Source organism: Toxorhynchites rutilus, chromosome 2 (assembly GCF_029784135.1).
Source record: "Toxorhynchites rutilus septentrionalis strain SRP chromosome 2, ASM2978413v1, whole genome shotgun sequence".
In the NCBI taxonomy this organism is placed as follows: domain Eukaryota; kingdom Metazoa; phylum Arthropoda; class Insecta; order Diptera; family Culicidae; genus Toxorhynchites; species Toxorhynchites rutilus.
In genome coordinates, this window is record NC_073745.1 from 206,174,030 (window position 1) to 206,192,376 (window position 18,347).

Genomic DNA, 18,347 nt, shown 5'->3' on the forward strand with positions numbered 1-18,347 from the left:
AAATTTCGGCAAAACTCAAGAGCTAATCAAGCAAATGGAATCAAATTTATCATATGGGTGTTTTAGAGAGCACGATATGTTTCTATGGTGTTTCGACGCTTCTCGAGGTCACATAAGTAAGTAGAAGTAAGCAAGCAAACAGAGCCAAATTTGGCATATGGAGGTTTTAAAGGGCAAGAAATGTTTTTTGATTATAGTGCAAAACTCCTTTCCTCTCTTTAAGAGGAGGCTGTCATACAAATGAAACACAAATTTTTCATATCCCAAGAACTAATCAAGCAAAGGGGCAAGCACAAAACTCGGAGAAGCAATCGTCATATTTGAGCTGACATAATTTTAGTATATTTTCTGTATCAAACATGTATTCCATGTAAGTGAGAAACATGTTATTTGCAAGTTATTGAAAAATCTTGAACGAGGATTGTGTCTGAAAATAATGTTATATTACAATGACGAGTTCTGGTAGAAGTACTAGGTAAATTATAGTGAAAGGAAATTGTAAAGGGTCAATTAGAAGATCAATCAATCAAAAGTTCTGCGTTTGGAACGTTCGCAAGAAAACGTGTGAATGTTTGAAGGTATTGATAACAAAAAAAAAATCCATTTTGGGCGGAACGAAGTTTGCCGGGTCAGCTAGTGAAGCATAAAGATGATAATCGGACGGGGCCTGGTCTCCTCTGTGGCTTTGTGTTAGTGATTTTCTAGCTCAGTGGAACTCAACGCTGTTTTTCATTCTGGCTACAAACAAGGTGTCGCGGACTGCACACCGCGGTGCGAATTTTCTGATGGACGCGAAATTTCAAATGTTAAAAAAGGTAGCACCAGACGGACCAACCACAGAGGCTGGGCGGACGCAGGTTAAGTATGTATAGCTGAATAATAAACTTTGGGTCGACAACTATCTTAACTGGAATGTTGTTAACTGATTCCTTTAATTTACAGCACAGACAAAATTCTCGAGAATTGCGTCTAGTTTCATTTCACGTAAATTATTCGTCATTGGAGGAACGTAACAAATTCTCCGAAATCGAACTTTTGATTAGTTGGGTAGACCTATCGTCCAGCCTCGGGAATTCAATGGAGCTAAAACATGCCGTCTATTTCAATTACCATAATCTGATTACTAGCGAATGTCCTGTGTTATATTACCTTTGCAATCCAATGCTCCAACAAACCAACATTCTGCCCACGAATTTCGATAAATTGTATCAACTTTATTGGGGCCTGTGATACGACTTAAAAGTTTAGAGTCTCATTTATCAATGCAACATCACGTCTGTTTGCATATATAATCTATGCTTGTGGAGTTTTGAAAACAGAAATCAGATAATTAAATCTTTGCTAGGTTAGGTTTGGCCGAGTGAGTGGGTTTCCCAAGGACGATAATTCAATCAGAGGGAAACTAAACTTCGTACGATTACGTGTGAAAACAAGACATCAGTGTTATTTCAGGCGCGTGCATTTTACCGAAAGGCATCGTGTTATTCGTTGGGCGACCAATAACTATTCCCTAGCAATCTTCAATCGAGATTCTACGTAACAGAATCTGAAATCTCCGTAATAATATGCGTGACGCTAATCATTCCACCCGGGGTGCCATATGTTTAGAATGGACCTAAAGATATAAAAACATATTTTGCCTTTTAAAAATCTGATTTACACCACAGCAAACGTCAAGGAAATTTTAAAAGAATTGAATTGAGAGTCATTGCACCCACCGAAAAAAATTAAGATATGTCGAAGAATCGAATGGCACATATTGTGGAAAAATACTCTCCGCCATTCGCATTACCCTTCATTGCCTTTGATTAATCCTCAGATTTATATTTGAACACTATTAATCCAATAACATCAGAAGCAACGATGGGCTCACGCATTGATTCTGTTGATGTGTTTTTCGGCATGAAGCTAACCTAATCCCAACGAAATTGCATGCTTGCGAGTTCCCCCTCAGAATGCAAATATAGAAATAGTGTGCTCTACATTGATGAGAAAAAAATGGCACCAGCTAAAGGGACATGCCTAAAGAATGTAATCCTCTGGTTAATCCGAACATATTTGTAACCGTTGTCACTACGTTTCCGTCTTCCTCGTAGAACATGTAGCATTAGTTGGAAAAGCCATGTTAGATTATGTAAACATACGTAGCTAAACATAGTGCATTTGTTGTGGTGAAAATATATCGTTCGTGCTGTATCTGCTTCGCCGCCTACGGATAACATCGGCCCGATACAATACAGCAGAAAAATCGTGTCATCTATATTGTTTGTCATATTTAGCAAATAACGTTCGCTTACGCAATAATGATGATATTTAAGGTGAAGGTGGAAGCTAGCCATTGTAGTAGTATAGGTAAACCGTCGTGTAAAAATGGGGTAATAGTGTTTGTGAGAGAAGAGCAAAGCACGAGAAAGCGAGACTTGCTGGCAAAGGGAGAGGAGTGCAATCACACTTATTGTTGAAGAAGGAAAATGTGATAATTTGTGCAAAAGCACAATCTTATCAGAATATGGTATGAATGAATCACATACGGATGAAAAAAAAAAAAAAAATACAGTGACTGAAATCCGTAATCGTACCCCACCATGCAGATCTCTTCTCCCTTCTTTTGAAAAACGAAAACAAGCTTTCGGAACATTCTATTTATATAAAATCATAGTGTCATATGAGAGTTGAAAGGTTTGCTATCTGTTTTCAGAATAATGATTTTTATTTCTCTAAAAATGGCGAATGTGTGTGTGCTAATGTATGAAAATTGACTCAAACTCATAATCGTACGCTGATTGAAATCTCAACTCGATGTCGAAAGGGTTGGACAATTTCCGAATTCCATCAATAGTGTGGTATCCCTTGTTCATTATATCTATTTTCAGCTGTCCTCAGCCATATCTAGGATTTTTTTTGTGTATTTGGAATGAATATTTATCAATTTTTTCATTAAGTGGTTTTAAAAACAATAATTTTCAGAAATTCAGTGGTTTCTGAATTTTCTACAAAGATAACTTCCTTAGTTTTTTTACTGATATTGATGTCGGAAGATTGTGAAGGAATATTTATAACTTTTGAGTAATTGTAATGTAACCATGTGCGAACTTCATATGTCTTGGCCAACGATGAATTAAACGTTAAAAAAATCTGAAAGCAACATTTAAACATGGAGGTGGTGAAGGGATGGTATGAGGGTGTATGTATTAGCAATTTGATTTTCATCGATGGTGTATTGGATCAGAATGTTAACGTAACTCCTGAAGAAAAATATGAAGCAAAGTGTCATCAAAATGTGATGGAATCGAGGATTCAAGTTTTGCCAAGACAATGACTCAGAGCTCAAGACATATGAATTTCGCACATGGCTAATTACAATTACTCAAAAGTTATAAATATTCCTCCACAATCTTCCGACATCAATCTCAGTAAAAAAAATATAGGAGGTTGTGTTCAAGATACGACCGCATTGTTGACGTAGAACTACGCTGTTATATTATAAAAATCCCTTGTTTAAACTTTCGGATATTATTCTATAATTCTGTGAAATTTTAGAAACAACTGCTTAGTAGAACAATCTCTGAAATGTTTTTTTCGTTGTAGAATCAGTTGACGATAATTGACTGATGATTCATTCTTGCCTTCGCAGATTAATACACTAGCTGATCGTATGTCGCAATTTATGTCATGTCAATGCATTGAAAATTTACCTCGAACGCTATTCCGGTGGCCTTTTTCGCAATTGACATAGACTCGGTTACAGTCGATTATATCAATATATCTTTGGCACCGCGAGGAAACAACAACAATAACAACACTTGCTAGTATCAAATATCATGTTACATGTTATTTAGTATTGCCTCAGTGGAATTGCTCCTCCAGGCATCGTTCGTACAACGTAAACCAAGCGCCAAACAAGCGTTCGCCATAGCATGCACTAGGAAACTTGAAACTACTAGGAATATAAACCCTTCTCATCATTTTGCGCTATTCTCAAAAGAAACACTTCTGTTTATATTACTGGCCTCGAAAAAAGTTGCATTACTTTCTCATACTCGAGCTAAGCGCAGCTGTCACCCTTAGTGGAGGAAGTTTTGCTACTGGCAAGCGAAACCTAATCACATACAAAATTCCTGAACGACATTCACTTTTTTGGTGATTAAACAAGCGAAATAAACTCTTTTTTTAATATCAACAACCTCGAAAACAGTAGCATTGCTTCATTATGATCAAGACTAGTGCAAATGCAATCCTAGTTGAAAGCAGTTTTGCGACTGGCACGCGAACCCAAATAACTTATAACATTCCAGTACTACATTAAAGAGGTTGGTATTCCCCAAATGATTTTTTGGCGCACAAACTTAACGCCTGCTTCGCCATAACGTCAATTTGATACATTCATGCAATGTCAAAAGCACCATCGAAGCCCTTATGACGGAAAACAAACAATGTTCACTACTTGGAAAAAGACTGAATTATGCCACACAGCTTGTACTTTGCTGTAACACCCGTCGATGCGAATTCGCTGATGAGTTTGTCAAGAGCAACCGCGTTCACCACCATCGGGGGGAGCTGGTTGCTGTCTGGATAACGGCGTTTACATTTTCGACCGACGCCTCGAAGTCGCCTACTTCGCCGTTGTTCGATGCGAAGGCTCGGTTCAGTGCGAGCGCTTTTCACTGCACCAACATCACGTGCATTATTAGATGACGCTTGCCTCGAAATTTTATTGCCCTCGGCAATGCGTTCGTTTTTTGCAGGGCTCGAGCCAGCCTTCCTCTTCTTATTGCTCATCACACACTATGCGAAGCGTCCAAATTACGCGGAAAGAAAAACACACGATACGAATAACGCGAAACACGAACTGGAAAAACCACACGACGATATCCAAGTTGAATTACCACTGGTGTGGTCCAATCTTAGATCGAAGCGCAGCGAAAGCAAAGTGAACTGGATTGCTCAACAGTCCGATGCCGAATGAAAGTTTGCCTCAGCGAGATCCAATGTTTATACTCCTAGGCAAGTATTCCCCTTCATTCTTTTTCTTTTCCTTTGTTCACAGTGACTTTATATCCTACGATTTCCCCTTCGTTGCTCGTCAATAAGTTGCTCGTTATAGACAGCTCTGTTCGGGAAAGCACACAAATGGACTGAACAAATGTATGGGAAAATAGAAACGCTTAAAGTTTTCATGAATTTTAACCATTTACAAAACAAGGGATTCTAATGTATAGCATATTAAACAAATCTTAGGGAATTTCCGATTCGTTTAGTATGTAAATCGCCAAAATCCGTTCGCGGCAAAAATAGTTATTAACGTTAACTTTATTTCATAAAAACGTGACCTGTTTTCTGATTTGGCACCCTTAATGAAAGACGTAGTTCTACGTCAAAAACTAAGGAAGTTATCTTTGTAGGAAATTCAGAAACCACTGATTTTCTGGAAATTATTGTTTTTAAAACCACTTAATGAAAAAATTGATAAATATTCCTTCCGAATACACAAAAAAATTCGTAGATATGGCTAAAGACAGCTAAAAATAGAACAATGAACAAGGGATACCACACTAATGATGGAATTCGGAAATTGTCCAACCCTTTCGACATCAAGTTGAAATTTCAACCAGCGTACGATTATGAGTTTGAGTCAATTTTCATACATCGCCATTTTTAGAGAAATAAAACCCATTATGCTGAAAACAGTTAGCAAACCTTTTAGCTCTCATATGATACCATGATTTTATCTAAATAGAATGTTCCGAAAGCTTGTTTTAGATTTTCAAAAGAAGGGAGAAGAGATTTGCATGGTGGGGTACTATTACGGATTTGAGTCACTGTAAATATATGATGGTTGCTTCTCTTGTCTCCTGCAATGATGGGTTCATTTTCATTCATCTTTTAGCAATATCTCTTTCATTATTTCGGATCATACTGAGTATAAAAGCAATGCTTTATAATAGAACGATTATGTATTACCATGTCATATATATCCCCAAGTCGATTTTGCTATTTGTCGCTTTCATTTTTGTTGTTGATAGTCATAATTGACTTTATTCGTGCATCTGAATGGTTTTCAGCTAAAAGCTATTTTTTGCTTTTCTGTTTCTCGTTCTCTCGTTTTATCCAGGATCAGATGACAGTGTTCAATTATTTGGACACGATCCTGGTGTTCGTGGTTCCCTTCACGGTGATTGTAGTTCTGAACACGTTCACTGCGCTGACGGTGTGGAAATTCGCCGGTGTGCGACGAACAATGACAATGCCTCGAAGGTGAATAAAAAACCAACAATATATCTGAGCTTAATCACCTCTCATTACCGAACGATTTCATTTCATCAAACGTCTGAAATACAACTGCTGCCGGAGACTAATCACTACTAATATCCGTTTCCGTTTTTTCTCTCTTCGTGCCAGCTACGGAGGAAATCTGCGTGAATCACGGCGGCAGCATCATCAAATCAACACGAGTTCGTCGAACTCGTTGTTTCTGAATGGGAATACTCCCATCCAAAAGGTTCAACATTATAGTAAGTCTTACTCGTACGCGGTTCATCACGAAACAGTCTGACAACGTCAGTTTTCTTTTGTTTTTTTTTTGTTCACAGGTAGGAGTCGTGTTGCGAATTCGCAGATAAAGGTCACGAAAATGTTGTTAATAGTTTCCACCGTTTTCGTGTGTCTCAACCTGCCGAGCTACGCAGTCAGAGTGAAAATATTTCTCGGAGTAAGTTGTATTTTTTATCATTGGATACTTTTTTAGTTTATGTTTGTTCATGATCAAATAACGTGTCTTCGAATCATCACTCTCCAGTGCCAGTGCTGTTTGAGTTGGATAGTACTGGGGATAAACAAAAACAATTGGACTGGCACCATGTTAAAAGAGTCATAATTCTTCAAAAATTGTACTGATGCAACTGGTTGTATTGAACGAGATTTTTTTATAATCTTTTTTTAACCTCTTCTGACTTTGCGTGTAGCTAGCGAACATGAACGGTGATGCTCCGGATTGTCTGTGAGTATGGTAATTTTTCATTTTTCGATGGCTTGTATTTTTCTTACTAATTTATAACTTTTTCAATTTAGATTCTTATTATTCTCACAAACAAGCAATAATTGAAAATTTGTTATACCAAACGATAGAAACAGACAAATAAATAAATAAGTTTGGTAAATTTCTCCGTTGAATTCAACCAGCTACATCTAAATAAGTAGATTTGTTATAAGAGTTAGGACTACCTGGGCATTGACCAAATTTTTGTTAGTCTTCTTTTATTCATCCCTACTAAATTTTCAACTGACCTCCTGTCCGAGTCCTATGAGTAGCAAACGATTAGTGTTGGAAATATCTCTACCACTATTGTACTCTACCAGAAAAAGTCACAGGAGGGTTGTGTACGGGACACGATAGCATAGTTGACGTAGGATTCCGTTAGGCTGTCTGTTGATTTTGGATATGTTTGAAGAATCAGATCGTTGAACTATTTGATAATGATTTGGTGGCATCCAAAAATGTATTGTATTCAACATCCAAAAATGTATTGTATTCGTTTTTAAATAATGATTTTTCAAATTTAACCGAAAAAATCATTTTTCTCCTTTTTTCCAAAAATAACATTTTTAAAAAAATCATAACTTTTGATTTAAAGAACCGATTCAGATAATCGACATAGTTAATTGAAGTCAAAAAAAAATTTTTTTTTTAAATCTGTATTATAGTGACTTTCAACTCATTTGGCTGGTTCGTCACTTTTACTTCCATTTTTGGAAGTATGTCGGGAGTGAGAGTTGAACTCGTGACCTTTAACGTGAGAGGCATGGATGTTATCACTACGCCAGATCGGCTCCACATTGAAGTCAAAAGTTATATATACACATATATATATATATATATATATATATATATATATATATATATATATATATATATATATATATATATATATATATATATATATATATATATATATATATATATATATATATATATATATATATATATATATAAAGAACACACCTCTGATTTTTTAATGTGTTCCGAAACCATATAAACTATAAAAAAAACGGTTACAATTGTTAATCATGAAAATAAAATTATTTTTTTTCGCAATGGAGAAATATTTCCAATAAATACTAGCTCATTGGCTTTAATTTGATATATCGATCATCTCGGTTAAAATTATAACTCAAAAAAGAAAAAAAGAACACATCTCATTTTGAGTAAAAAATGGAAATGTGTAAAAAATCCTCAGTTTTCAAAAAAATATATAGAAAATTATAGCGCCGTTGGTCCCGACTCCATGTAAACTATGAAAAATGGATACAATTAATAATTACGAAAACAAAATTCAAATTTTTTGCAACTTTGATATTTTCCCAAAAAATACTAGCAAATCAACTTCAATTTGATGTGTCGGTTATCTGAATCGGCTTAGTGGTTCAAAAGTTATGAGTTTTTGATAAAAGTCATTTTTGGAAAAAAAATCGAATCACCCAAAAAAAACGGGTTCAATGTTTTACCATATCGAAAACACGCTACCAATTTTCACGAAAATCTGAATACCACTGTATCAGTTTGGCAAGGAATGGCTGAAATAATACTGCAATAGTTCACAAATTTCAAAGTAAGCGTTTTTCTTGTTGTTTTTCATGTCTTTTAGTGCGGCCATAACAATAATTAGGATTACTGCATTTGGATTGATGCTAGAAAATATAAGTATCATCAACTTCCTTTAATAGTGGATGTGATGTAATTCACTTTATATTTGTATATATATATTTCTATATATTTTTGAACGAACACATTTGTCAAACAAACTGCAAAACTAAAAACTTTTATACTGTGCCTCCATTTTTTGAGTTCAACATTCAAAGACTAGCAAAGACCAACTAGCGAACCACCAATTAAAAAAACACTCCAACTAAAAAAGCGCCAATAAGCGAATGTGTACTGTAAAACTGTAAAAAAATATAAAAAATACACAATCGAAGAGTCTTTTTGTCGTTTATGAGTTTGGTTTTTTTAAGTTACTACTAGACATGTTTGCGGATTAATAGAAAGATACGATATGTTGATCCTTGCAATAAGTTTGAAAGTTGAGAATTGGAAAAAAATATAAAATTCATGTGAATGGAGACGACTTTTGTGTACAGCACATGCCACTGGGGCCTATTGCTGATTAAGTAAGTAAGATTTATTCCAAAACGTCATAACTTTTTAACCATTGAGTCGATTTCAAAAGCCGACATATAAAATCAAATCTTATCTTCTATGAATCAACTTCAGTCGGTCTTTCAAACAAACTCAGAAATTAAATACTACAGAAAAACTTTAATTATAAAGCTTAGAAAATTAGCCACTTAATTTTCCACAATTCGTTCTTTCACACGTCACGTGGATTGTCAAAATGATAGGTCAAAGCACGAAAAGCAGGAAAAATTAACAAATAATGGGGGTAAATAATAATGCAAAGATAATCATGGATTTTAAATAACCATCTCAGAAAAATATTGAAAAAAAAACATTTCTTTTTCGACTTCTCTTTCAAATTTCGATAAAATTGCACTGAAAAGTTAAAGAACGGCAATATTAATATTTGAATAAACTTATTTAATTATACACATGTTTATATAAACCTTCCCATCTTAGCATTCTTCATTAAAGACCTTGCGTCAATACAGCTAGAAATCCATACACTCTCAAATCAAGTGTGCCTGAAAAAAATATATTCTTCACGTAAACAAGAGATGAAAATGTGAACACTTTTTAGTTATTGAATTGTATGGAGTTACACTGCTGTGCTTTTAGGCTGCACGCAACCAAATGTTTATGCAGTTCCAAACACACAATCCTTCTCGCTCTAATATTCATAGCAGAATGGCACACTTTGACTCACAACTGTTAATTGATTAAGAAATATTTCGAAATTGTTCAGTCATAGTGAACCCACTCTTAAAAAATGCTTCATTTGGTTCAGTCAGAGTGGACTATGTACGTATAGGCAACCAAATAACTGCCTTTTCGGCATGATACTTTATGTTTTTTACAACTATCATACGTCAAAATGTTGCCAGAGAGTAGCTAACATTTCTGAGAACAATATTGAACGAAAAAAATTAAAGCTTCGAAAATTGCAGAGCATTAAACTTTATGTTCGTTTTTCTCGAAATCATAAAAATGTCACATGGCCCGGTCTGACTTAACACCGACCATATCAAACTGAAAATAGTCACGGAACTAAGAAATTCGTCTTCGTATTCAACTGGAAACGACTTTTGGCTTCCTCCAGCAGTTTCCCCGTCCACATTACTCAATAGTTTAGTTGCTATCTCACTCTACGACTCGACTATATCATTTCATTCTTCCCCGTCAAATGGACTTCATTGCGTGTTGAAGTGACTCCCCCCAAAATAAATTCGTTTCTCTCTCTCTTTCTCTCTCATGTATCACGTACGCATGTATCGATGTTTGAGTTCAACGTGGTTTGACATATACTAAAGGTGATCTAGATTTTTAGTATCGTACCCGATAATTACTCACACATATAAAATAGTGTGCAGAGTTGTGTTTAGAAACACTGATAAAATTGTGAATTTTGTTGATATAAACCCATTTTTCTGTATGTTTTTTCTTATCGTGGTGGAAGGTATTTTTGTTCGAAAGGGGATGCTTATAGGCTAATATATATAATATAATATTAGTTGCCTTTATTATCATATGTTATACTGTCAGTCACCGGTGAATGACGCAGTCTGAGCGAAAACTCGGTGTCAGTCAACGTGTTAATAAGTCACGTCAACTAGAATAACCATTTGCTAGAATGTTCATCCGTCATTGTCGCTCTTCATCAATTCATTTTCTAGTCAATTCAAATCATGTTGACGGCGAATAGTTCTAGTCGAAGCGAAAGTACTGAAAGGATAGTTGATTTTCATTTGTTATCTTTGAGGATTTCTGACCCTGGTTGTAGCATCTCCCACGTGAACGATGCAAATCTCGTCTACAGTGTCCTTTGCCCTCTTGCCTTTTAAAGCAATGAAGTATAAAATGCCGCAAATGCTACCCTTGGCTCGCCATTTTGAACGGTGCAGGACAAAAAAATTAAAATAGACTTTGTCACCAACGAAACGTCCCTTGACAAAGCGCTGGGAAGACTGAAACCGATATCGTAAACGGCTAAGAGATAAACCTGCATGTTTATATGAAGACAGTCACTTAAGGTGCAATTCCATCTATTCGACTTGATGCATGCTACAAGTCGATGAACCTTGTAATATGAAGCTTCATTTGTTAATCAATCATTCGATTGTATTTAACGCGATGATGGATACGTCGACATGTCGACATCTACGGTGGTGTTAAGCATATAACTCTATCAGATTAGCAAGCCCAACAGCAGTTTCAAAATGTTAAAAATAGAATGAAAATTCTTACTTGATGTTATTTGAATGCTTAGACGCGTAGTTTTTCGATAATTTTCCATTTTTTAAAATTTATTTAAATAAAATTGTTAAACTGATAAAATCTCGTTTTGAATATAACAAAGTGTGTATATATGTATATATTGTCCCGCATGACTGGATACAAGTGAGAGTGATAGCCATACGGAAACCCAAGCGATCACAACTCGTATAGGCCGATTGCAATGTTATCCTGTATTCGTAAATTGTTAGAGAAAATGATTCTACTTCGTTTGGACAAGTGGGTCGAAACGAACAATTTGCTGTCAAATACGCAGTTTGGCTTCCGCCGAGGTAAAGGGACAAATGATTGTCTCGCGCTGCTATCTTCTGAAATCCAAATCGCATTTGCTCGCAAAGAACAAATGGCTTCCGTTTTTCTCGATATCAAAGGGGCATTTGATTCAGTTTCCATGGAAATTCTCTCAGAGAAGCTTCATAATCGTGGACTTTCACCAATTCTTAACAATTTCCTGTACAATTTACTGTCAGAAAAACACATGATTTTCTCTCATGGCAGCTCGAAATCTTCTCGTTACAGTTTTATGGGCCTACCACAAGGCTCCTGCCTAAGCCCCCTCTTATACAGTTTTTACGTCAATGATATGGATGATTGTCTAACGAGAGACTGCACGCTGAGACAACTTGCAGACGATGGAGTTATTTCCATCACGGGTACTAATCCCGTCGTTCTGCAAAAGTCGTTGCAAGATACCCTGAACAATCTGTTCACGTGGGCCCTCAAGCTGGGTATCGAATTCTCTACGGAGAAAACTGAAATGGTCGTTTTTTCTAGGAAGCACGAACCCGCCCAATTCCAGCTTCACCTATCCGGCAAAACGATCCAACACTCTATGTTTTTCAAATACCTGGGTGTATATTTTGATTCTAAGTGTACCTGGGGAAGATTGCGTATTTGAAACAGAAATGCCAGCAAAGAATCAATTTTCTCCAAACAATTACCGGAACATGGTGGGGTGCCCATCCAAGAGACCTCATTCAGTTGTACAAAACAACGATATTATCAGTGTTAGAATATGGCAGTTTTTGCTTCCGATCAGCTGCCAGGATTCATATTCTCAAGCTGGAGAGAATACAATATCGTTGCTTGCGTATAGCCATGGGGTGTTTGCATTCGACACATACGAAGAGTCTCGAAGTTTTGGCAGGAGTACCCCCGCTTACTCTTCGGTTCACAGAATTATCCTACAGATTTCTCATCCGTTGCAAGATCATGAATCCATTGGTGATTTATAACTTCGAAAATCTACTCCAACTGACTCCTCAGTCAAGTTTTATGTCTTTATACCATGAGTACCTTACCCACGACGTGCACCCTTCCCCAGGCATCTCCAACCAAGTTTGCTTCCCATACTTCTGCAATTCCTCTGTCATTTTTTATCTGTCCATGCGACAAAAAATCCATGGAATCCCAGATCACCTACGCTCCGATTCTATTCCGCCGATATTTTCGGCAGAATATGGGAAAGTTAGATCTGATAAAATGTTCTTTACTGACGGTTCATTCATAAACGGGTCCACTGGCTTTGGCATCTTCAATGAAAATTCCAGTGCCTCTTTCAAACTCAAAGATCCTTGTTCCGTGTATGTCGCTGAACTGGGTGCGATATACTACGCACTGGGGATAATTGAAACATTGCCCATCGACCACTATTTTATTTTTTCAGACAGTCTCAGCTCATTAGAGGCAATCCGCTCTATGAAGGTTGATAAACGCTCATCTTATTTCCTAACAAGAATAAGACAACTATTGAGTGTTTTGGTCGAAAAATTATTCAAGATTACCTTAGCATGGGTTCCCTCTCATTGCTCGATTCCGGGGAATGAGAATGCGGACTCGCTAGCTAAGGTGGGCGCTTTAGAAGGCACACTTTTTGAAAGGCAAATTGCTTATAATGAATTTTTCCACATTCCTCGTCAGTATACGCTCGTAAGTTGGCAGCGCATGTGGAGTGGTGATGAGTTCGGTCGTTGGTTACACACGATTATCCCTAAGGTCTCGACGAGTGCATGGTTCAAGGGATTGAATGCAGGTCGTGATTTCATTCGCGTGATATCTCGGCTTACGTCCAATCACTACAACCTAAACGCGCATCTCTATCGCATTGGGCTCGCAGCAAACAATCGTTGTGATTGTGGCGATGGCTACCACGACATCGAGCATGTTGTCTGGTCGTGTATCCGGTTCCATGCTGCTCGCTCTCAGCTCTCTAGAGCACTGAGAGCACAAGGCAGACAATCGGATATCCCCGTCCGGGATATCTTAGGTAGCCGGGATCCTGATCTTCTGCTTCATCTATATCTGTTCCTCAGAAACGCCGATGTCAACGTTTAATGATGTTTCCTTCGTTGTGTCCCCGTTTCATATCCCTCCTATCCGATCGATAAACTTTTACTTAGTCGCGGCAATACATACACACACTCTTTACAGATGCACGGTTGCAAGGTTGTGCAGTCCACTGATCATTCAACAATAGCCAAAGGTTGTACCGCTCATGACAACTCTACACGAGCTGATGATTGCGTCGGCTAGTGACCATTCTATCCTGGATTCCTCGAGTCGAGAAAGACGCACCACGCTAGATATGGGGTACAGACTAGGGGGGCGTTGCTGATTAATGGCTGCATCCCAATAGGAAGTATCCCGTGTCGGGCACACGTACAGAGCATCGAAGACTGCGACACACCAATTATGAGAATACTTGTAATACTAACCTCGAGTCAACCGCGAGTAATCGGTTACATATTACTAACATAGTTGTAAGCAAACATTGTCAAAATATTGAACTCCCGGCCCCGTTAGGCTGACGCCATATGAGCCTCAATAAAAATATATATTTTGGATAAAAAAAAAGTGTGTTTCAGTTAGAATTTGTCGCTTATTTTTATCCACTGCAGCAGCGCTCCTAGTTGTCACATCAAGAATGCTTGTTTTTTCACTAGTAAAATATTTATTCATCAGGATTGAAGGACACATTGAAAAAACTATCGACGATGGAACGCGAGAGGCGGGAAAAAATTCTGCACTCTCACGTTGAGAACCTGATGTAGTCAGGCGGAAAGATCGTTTCTTCTTGAATGGCGTTAACGTTCCCTGTGGAACTTTTGCCGTCTCAACGTATGCATTAACTAGCGTCATTTATTAATACTTAGTTGAAATTTCTTAAGCCAAATAACACGCCTTGAATGTATTGTGAGGGGCAAGCTCTAGAATACGTGTGACCACAGTGCAAGTCGAAAGATATTTCTTTGACGAAAAATCCCCCGACCAGAACGGGAATCGAACCCGAACACCCGGCATGATAATGTGAGACGCTAACCACTCGGCCACGGGTGCAATATCGCAAATCCCTGAAATTTCCCAAATCGGCTGTAAATACCGAACCCCTCTACCGAGCCCTTACGTTGGATCGGGCGAAACCAATCAGGTCTATGTTCAAAGGCGATCCGAGCAATTCACAACAATCATGGGCTTTCATTGCAGGATTTGGCGAAAAAGTCCACGGCGAGTCACAATACAGTTCGGCGTATTTATATGCGAAAAGGCTTGCGGTCGTATCATGCCAGCAAACACCCCAACAGGACGCTGAAACGAAACCTGGTTGCTAAAACCCATGCAAGGATGCACAGTTGACCAAGCTCAAAGGATGTGTTGGCATTTATATGTAGACATTAGTAATCTTCGATGACCAAATATGGCTCAAATTGAACATCCCTGTTTATAACCGTTATTCTGTCCAGCACACACACCCACACCCAAAATTAGGCAGATCAGTTGTGAATACAGAGGATTTAATTGCGATCAGTAGAACGACAGACAGCATCCAGAAATATACGTGCGTGAAGATCGAATTTCATCGAATATACTATTTTAAAATTTGAGAGCGTAGTTTTGAAAATCCCAAAAAGGAAACCCTACCGTTGAGACAGTGTTTATTCTCGATACGCGATTCAGCCTCGAACCGTGGTGCCGTGACCAGGATTTATGGCTGAATTCAGAGGTCATTACCGTATGAACAACGAAGGTCATTATCCTATGGACAACGATTGGTGAAGGGGTCATTATCCTATTTCAAAGCCGCAGCCATACAACAAGGAATATTCACGACTTGACTACACTTCTGGATAAAACCGATTGGTACCACACACGAGAAATAGTTACATTTTACATTGATTATACAACGCTTGTTACAAACAGGCCTCAGGTGAGTGCCTGTCGCATATTCGGGAAGGACTATTTCCATACTACTTTTCAAGGCCTATTTTGGACAGGCCTCAGGTGAGCACCTGTCCAATACTACAATTTTAATTTGCGGTACTTCCTGGTTCTTTTTGTCTCTTTTCGGTTATTTTGGAGCAACTGCATTGCTGGTCTGGTAGTGGTGTTAGTGATGGCTGAACGAAAAGTTAACGACAAAATTAAAAGGAGGGAACGTATATTCGCATCTCTAAAACGACACGAGCAGTTTTTGGAGGGATATGATCCGAATTCACAGAGCAGACAAATCGAAATGAGGATTGAAAAACTTGATAAAAAATTCGAAGAATTCGAAAAAGTTCAGGAAGAGATAGCGATGTTGGATGAAAAAGGTGATGTTGAGGAGGACAGTTATTCTGCTGGAGTGGATTTTGAAAATCATTATTATGAACTACGAGCAGCACTATCAGCAAAGATATCTCTACCGGTTCAGACTACCGCAAATCTTGACAACACAATTGCCAGAAATACCAGCGCCTTGGGTATTCATACCGGTGTGCGTCTACCTCAGATTACACTACCGGAGTTCGACGGTGACTATCGAGTGTGGCTTTCGTTTAAATCGATATTCGTTTCCATGATACACGAATCGACAGAACTCTGCGACGTACAAAAATTTCACTACCTGAAAACAGCACTGAAAGGGGAGGCGGCAAAACTTATAGAATCTCTCACGTTCACGAATGAAAACTACTCAATTGCTTGGGAAACAGTAACGAAGCGAATCTCAAACGAATATTTTCTCAAAAAGCGACATATCCACGCGCTCATGGAATATCCAAGACTGAAGGAGGAATCGGCTGCAGCAATTCACGGATTGGTAGACGAATTCGAACAGAGAATGAAGATACTAAAGCAGTTGGGTGAAAAAACTGAGCATTGGGGAGCACTTATTGTACATTGGGTTTGTTCCAAGTTGGACGGTCATACTCTGCAACTGTGGGAAGACCACGCGGCTTCTATAAAAGAACCTGGTTTCTCATCATTAATGGATTTTCTAGAAAAAAGGACTCGAATATTGGATGCCATATCATCAAATTGTACCGAAAGCAAAAATCATCCCACAAGATCGAACATAAAACGTACAAATATTGTTTCATATAGTGCCATAAATGCTGTGAATGATGTACCAGCATGTCAATGTTGCGGCGATGCTCATTATACTTCACGTTGTACTAAATTCCAGACGATGAATCTATCTGAAAGACTGAATATGGTAAACAACAAACACTTGTGTAGTAATTGCTTTCGATCAGGGCGTTGGGCTCGAGACTGCAACTCTAAATTTAATTGTAGAACGTGTGGAAAAAGGCACAATACGTTGATTCATCCCGGATATCCACTGGGGCACAGCGATAGCATGAATTCCACAGTAAATAAAAGCAACGGTATACGAGGCATGGCAACGAATTTGGCAACTGGAGGTACAGGAAGTACATTTGCTGATCAAACGGAAGCAATAGATGAATCGACAGTTAGTTCATTTAGTATTGGGACCAAATCTGGACCATCGAACATTTTTCTTTCATCGGTGGTATTGATTGTGCAGGATAGAGATGGTAACAAACATTTGGCAAGAGCATTGCTCGATAATGTATCTCAGGTGAATATTATGAGCGAAAGGATGTGTCAGATGCTGAAGTTGAAACGACGTGCGATAAATGTTCCAATTTATGGAATTGGCCTGGTTGAATCCCGAGCAAGACATGCAGTTAACGCTACAATAAGTTCTCGAGTGACAGATTACACAATGGGAATGGATTTCTTAATATTGCCACGGGTCTTCTGAGTTGCCTTCAGTTACCGTGCCAATCATTCACTGGAGAATTCCTGAACATTTGAAGCTAGCTGATCCTGACTTTAACACATGCAAACGGGTCGACTTGATAATTGGTGCGGAATACTTCTATGATTTTTTGAATGAAAACGGACTAAAACGGATTAATATGGGATCAGGACTTCCCACTTTGGTTGAAACAAAACTTGGTTGGATCGTAACGGGTAAAACGAGTACTCAAAATAGGACATCTGTTCACTGTCATGCCGCGACAACTCCGGATAATCTAGAGAGCCTGATGGAAAAATTTTGGAAAACAGAGAGCTATGATGATCAACCGCCTTGGTCTAAGCAGGAACAAGACTGCGAAGAATCTTTTGTTAAAACTCACTCACGTGCTGACAATGGTCGCTACATAGTAAGACTACCCAAACATGTTCATTTCGAAAATATGCTGGGTGAATCAAGAATAATGGCATTGGAAAGGTTCAGAAAACTGGAAAGACGCTTGCAACGGGACATATCATTAAAAAAGGAATACCATGCATTCATGGCTGAATATATTAGGCTTGGTCACATGAAAAAAGTTACAGAAGAAGATTTACAATCAGAAGCTAGGCGATCCACGGATAAAAAAGCATATTATTTGCCTCACCACCCCGTCATTAAAAATTTAAGCACTACAACTAAGTTACGGGTCGTGTTTGATGGATCGGCTTCCACCGATAGCGGATACTCGCTGAATGATACTCTTTTGAAAGGTCCTGTAATACAAGATGAGCTTCTCAGTCTATTACTACGGTTCCGTAAACATAAAGTCGCCCTCGTTGCGGACGTGGAAAAAATGTA

General features: G+C 38.1%; 1 protein-coding gene across 1 annotated transcript in view; it reads left to right on the forward strand.

Annotated features, from left to right (window-relative positions):
• Window positions 1-18,347, forward strand: part of LOC129769269 (growth hormone secretagogue receptor type 1-like) — a 233,770-nt gene that overhangs the window by 154,139 nt on the left and 61,284 nt on the right. Inside the window, exons 2-4 of the mRNA XM_055771394.1 lie at window positions 6,113-6,255; window positions 6,400-6,512; window positions 6,591-6,709. Coding sequence (XP_055627369.1) covers window positions 6,113-6,255; window positions 6,400-6,512; window positions 6,591-6,709 — 375 coding nt within the window. The remainder of the gene's footprint in view (window positions 1-6,112; window positions 6,256-6,399; window positions 6,513-6,590; window positions 6,710-18,347) is intronic.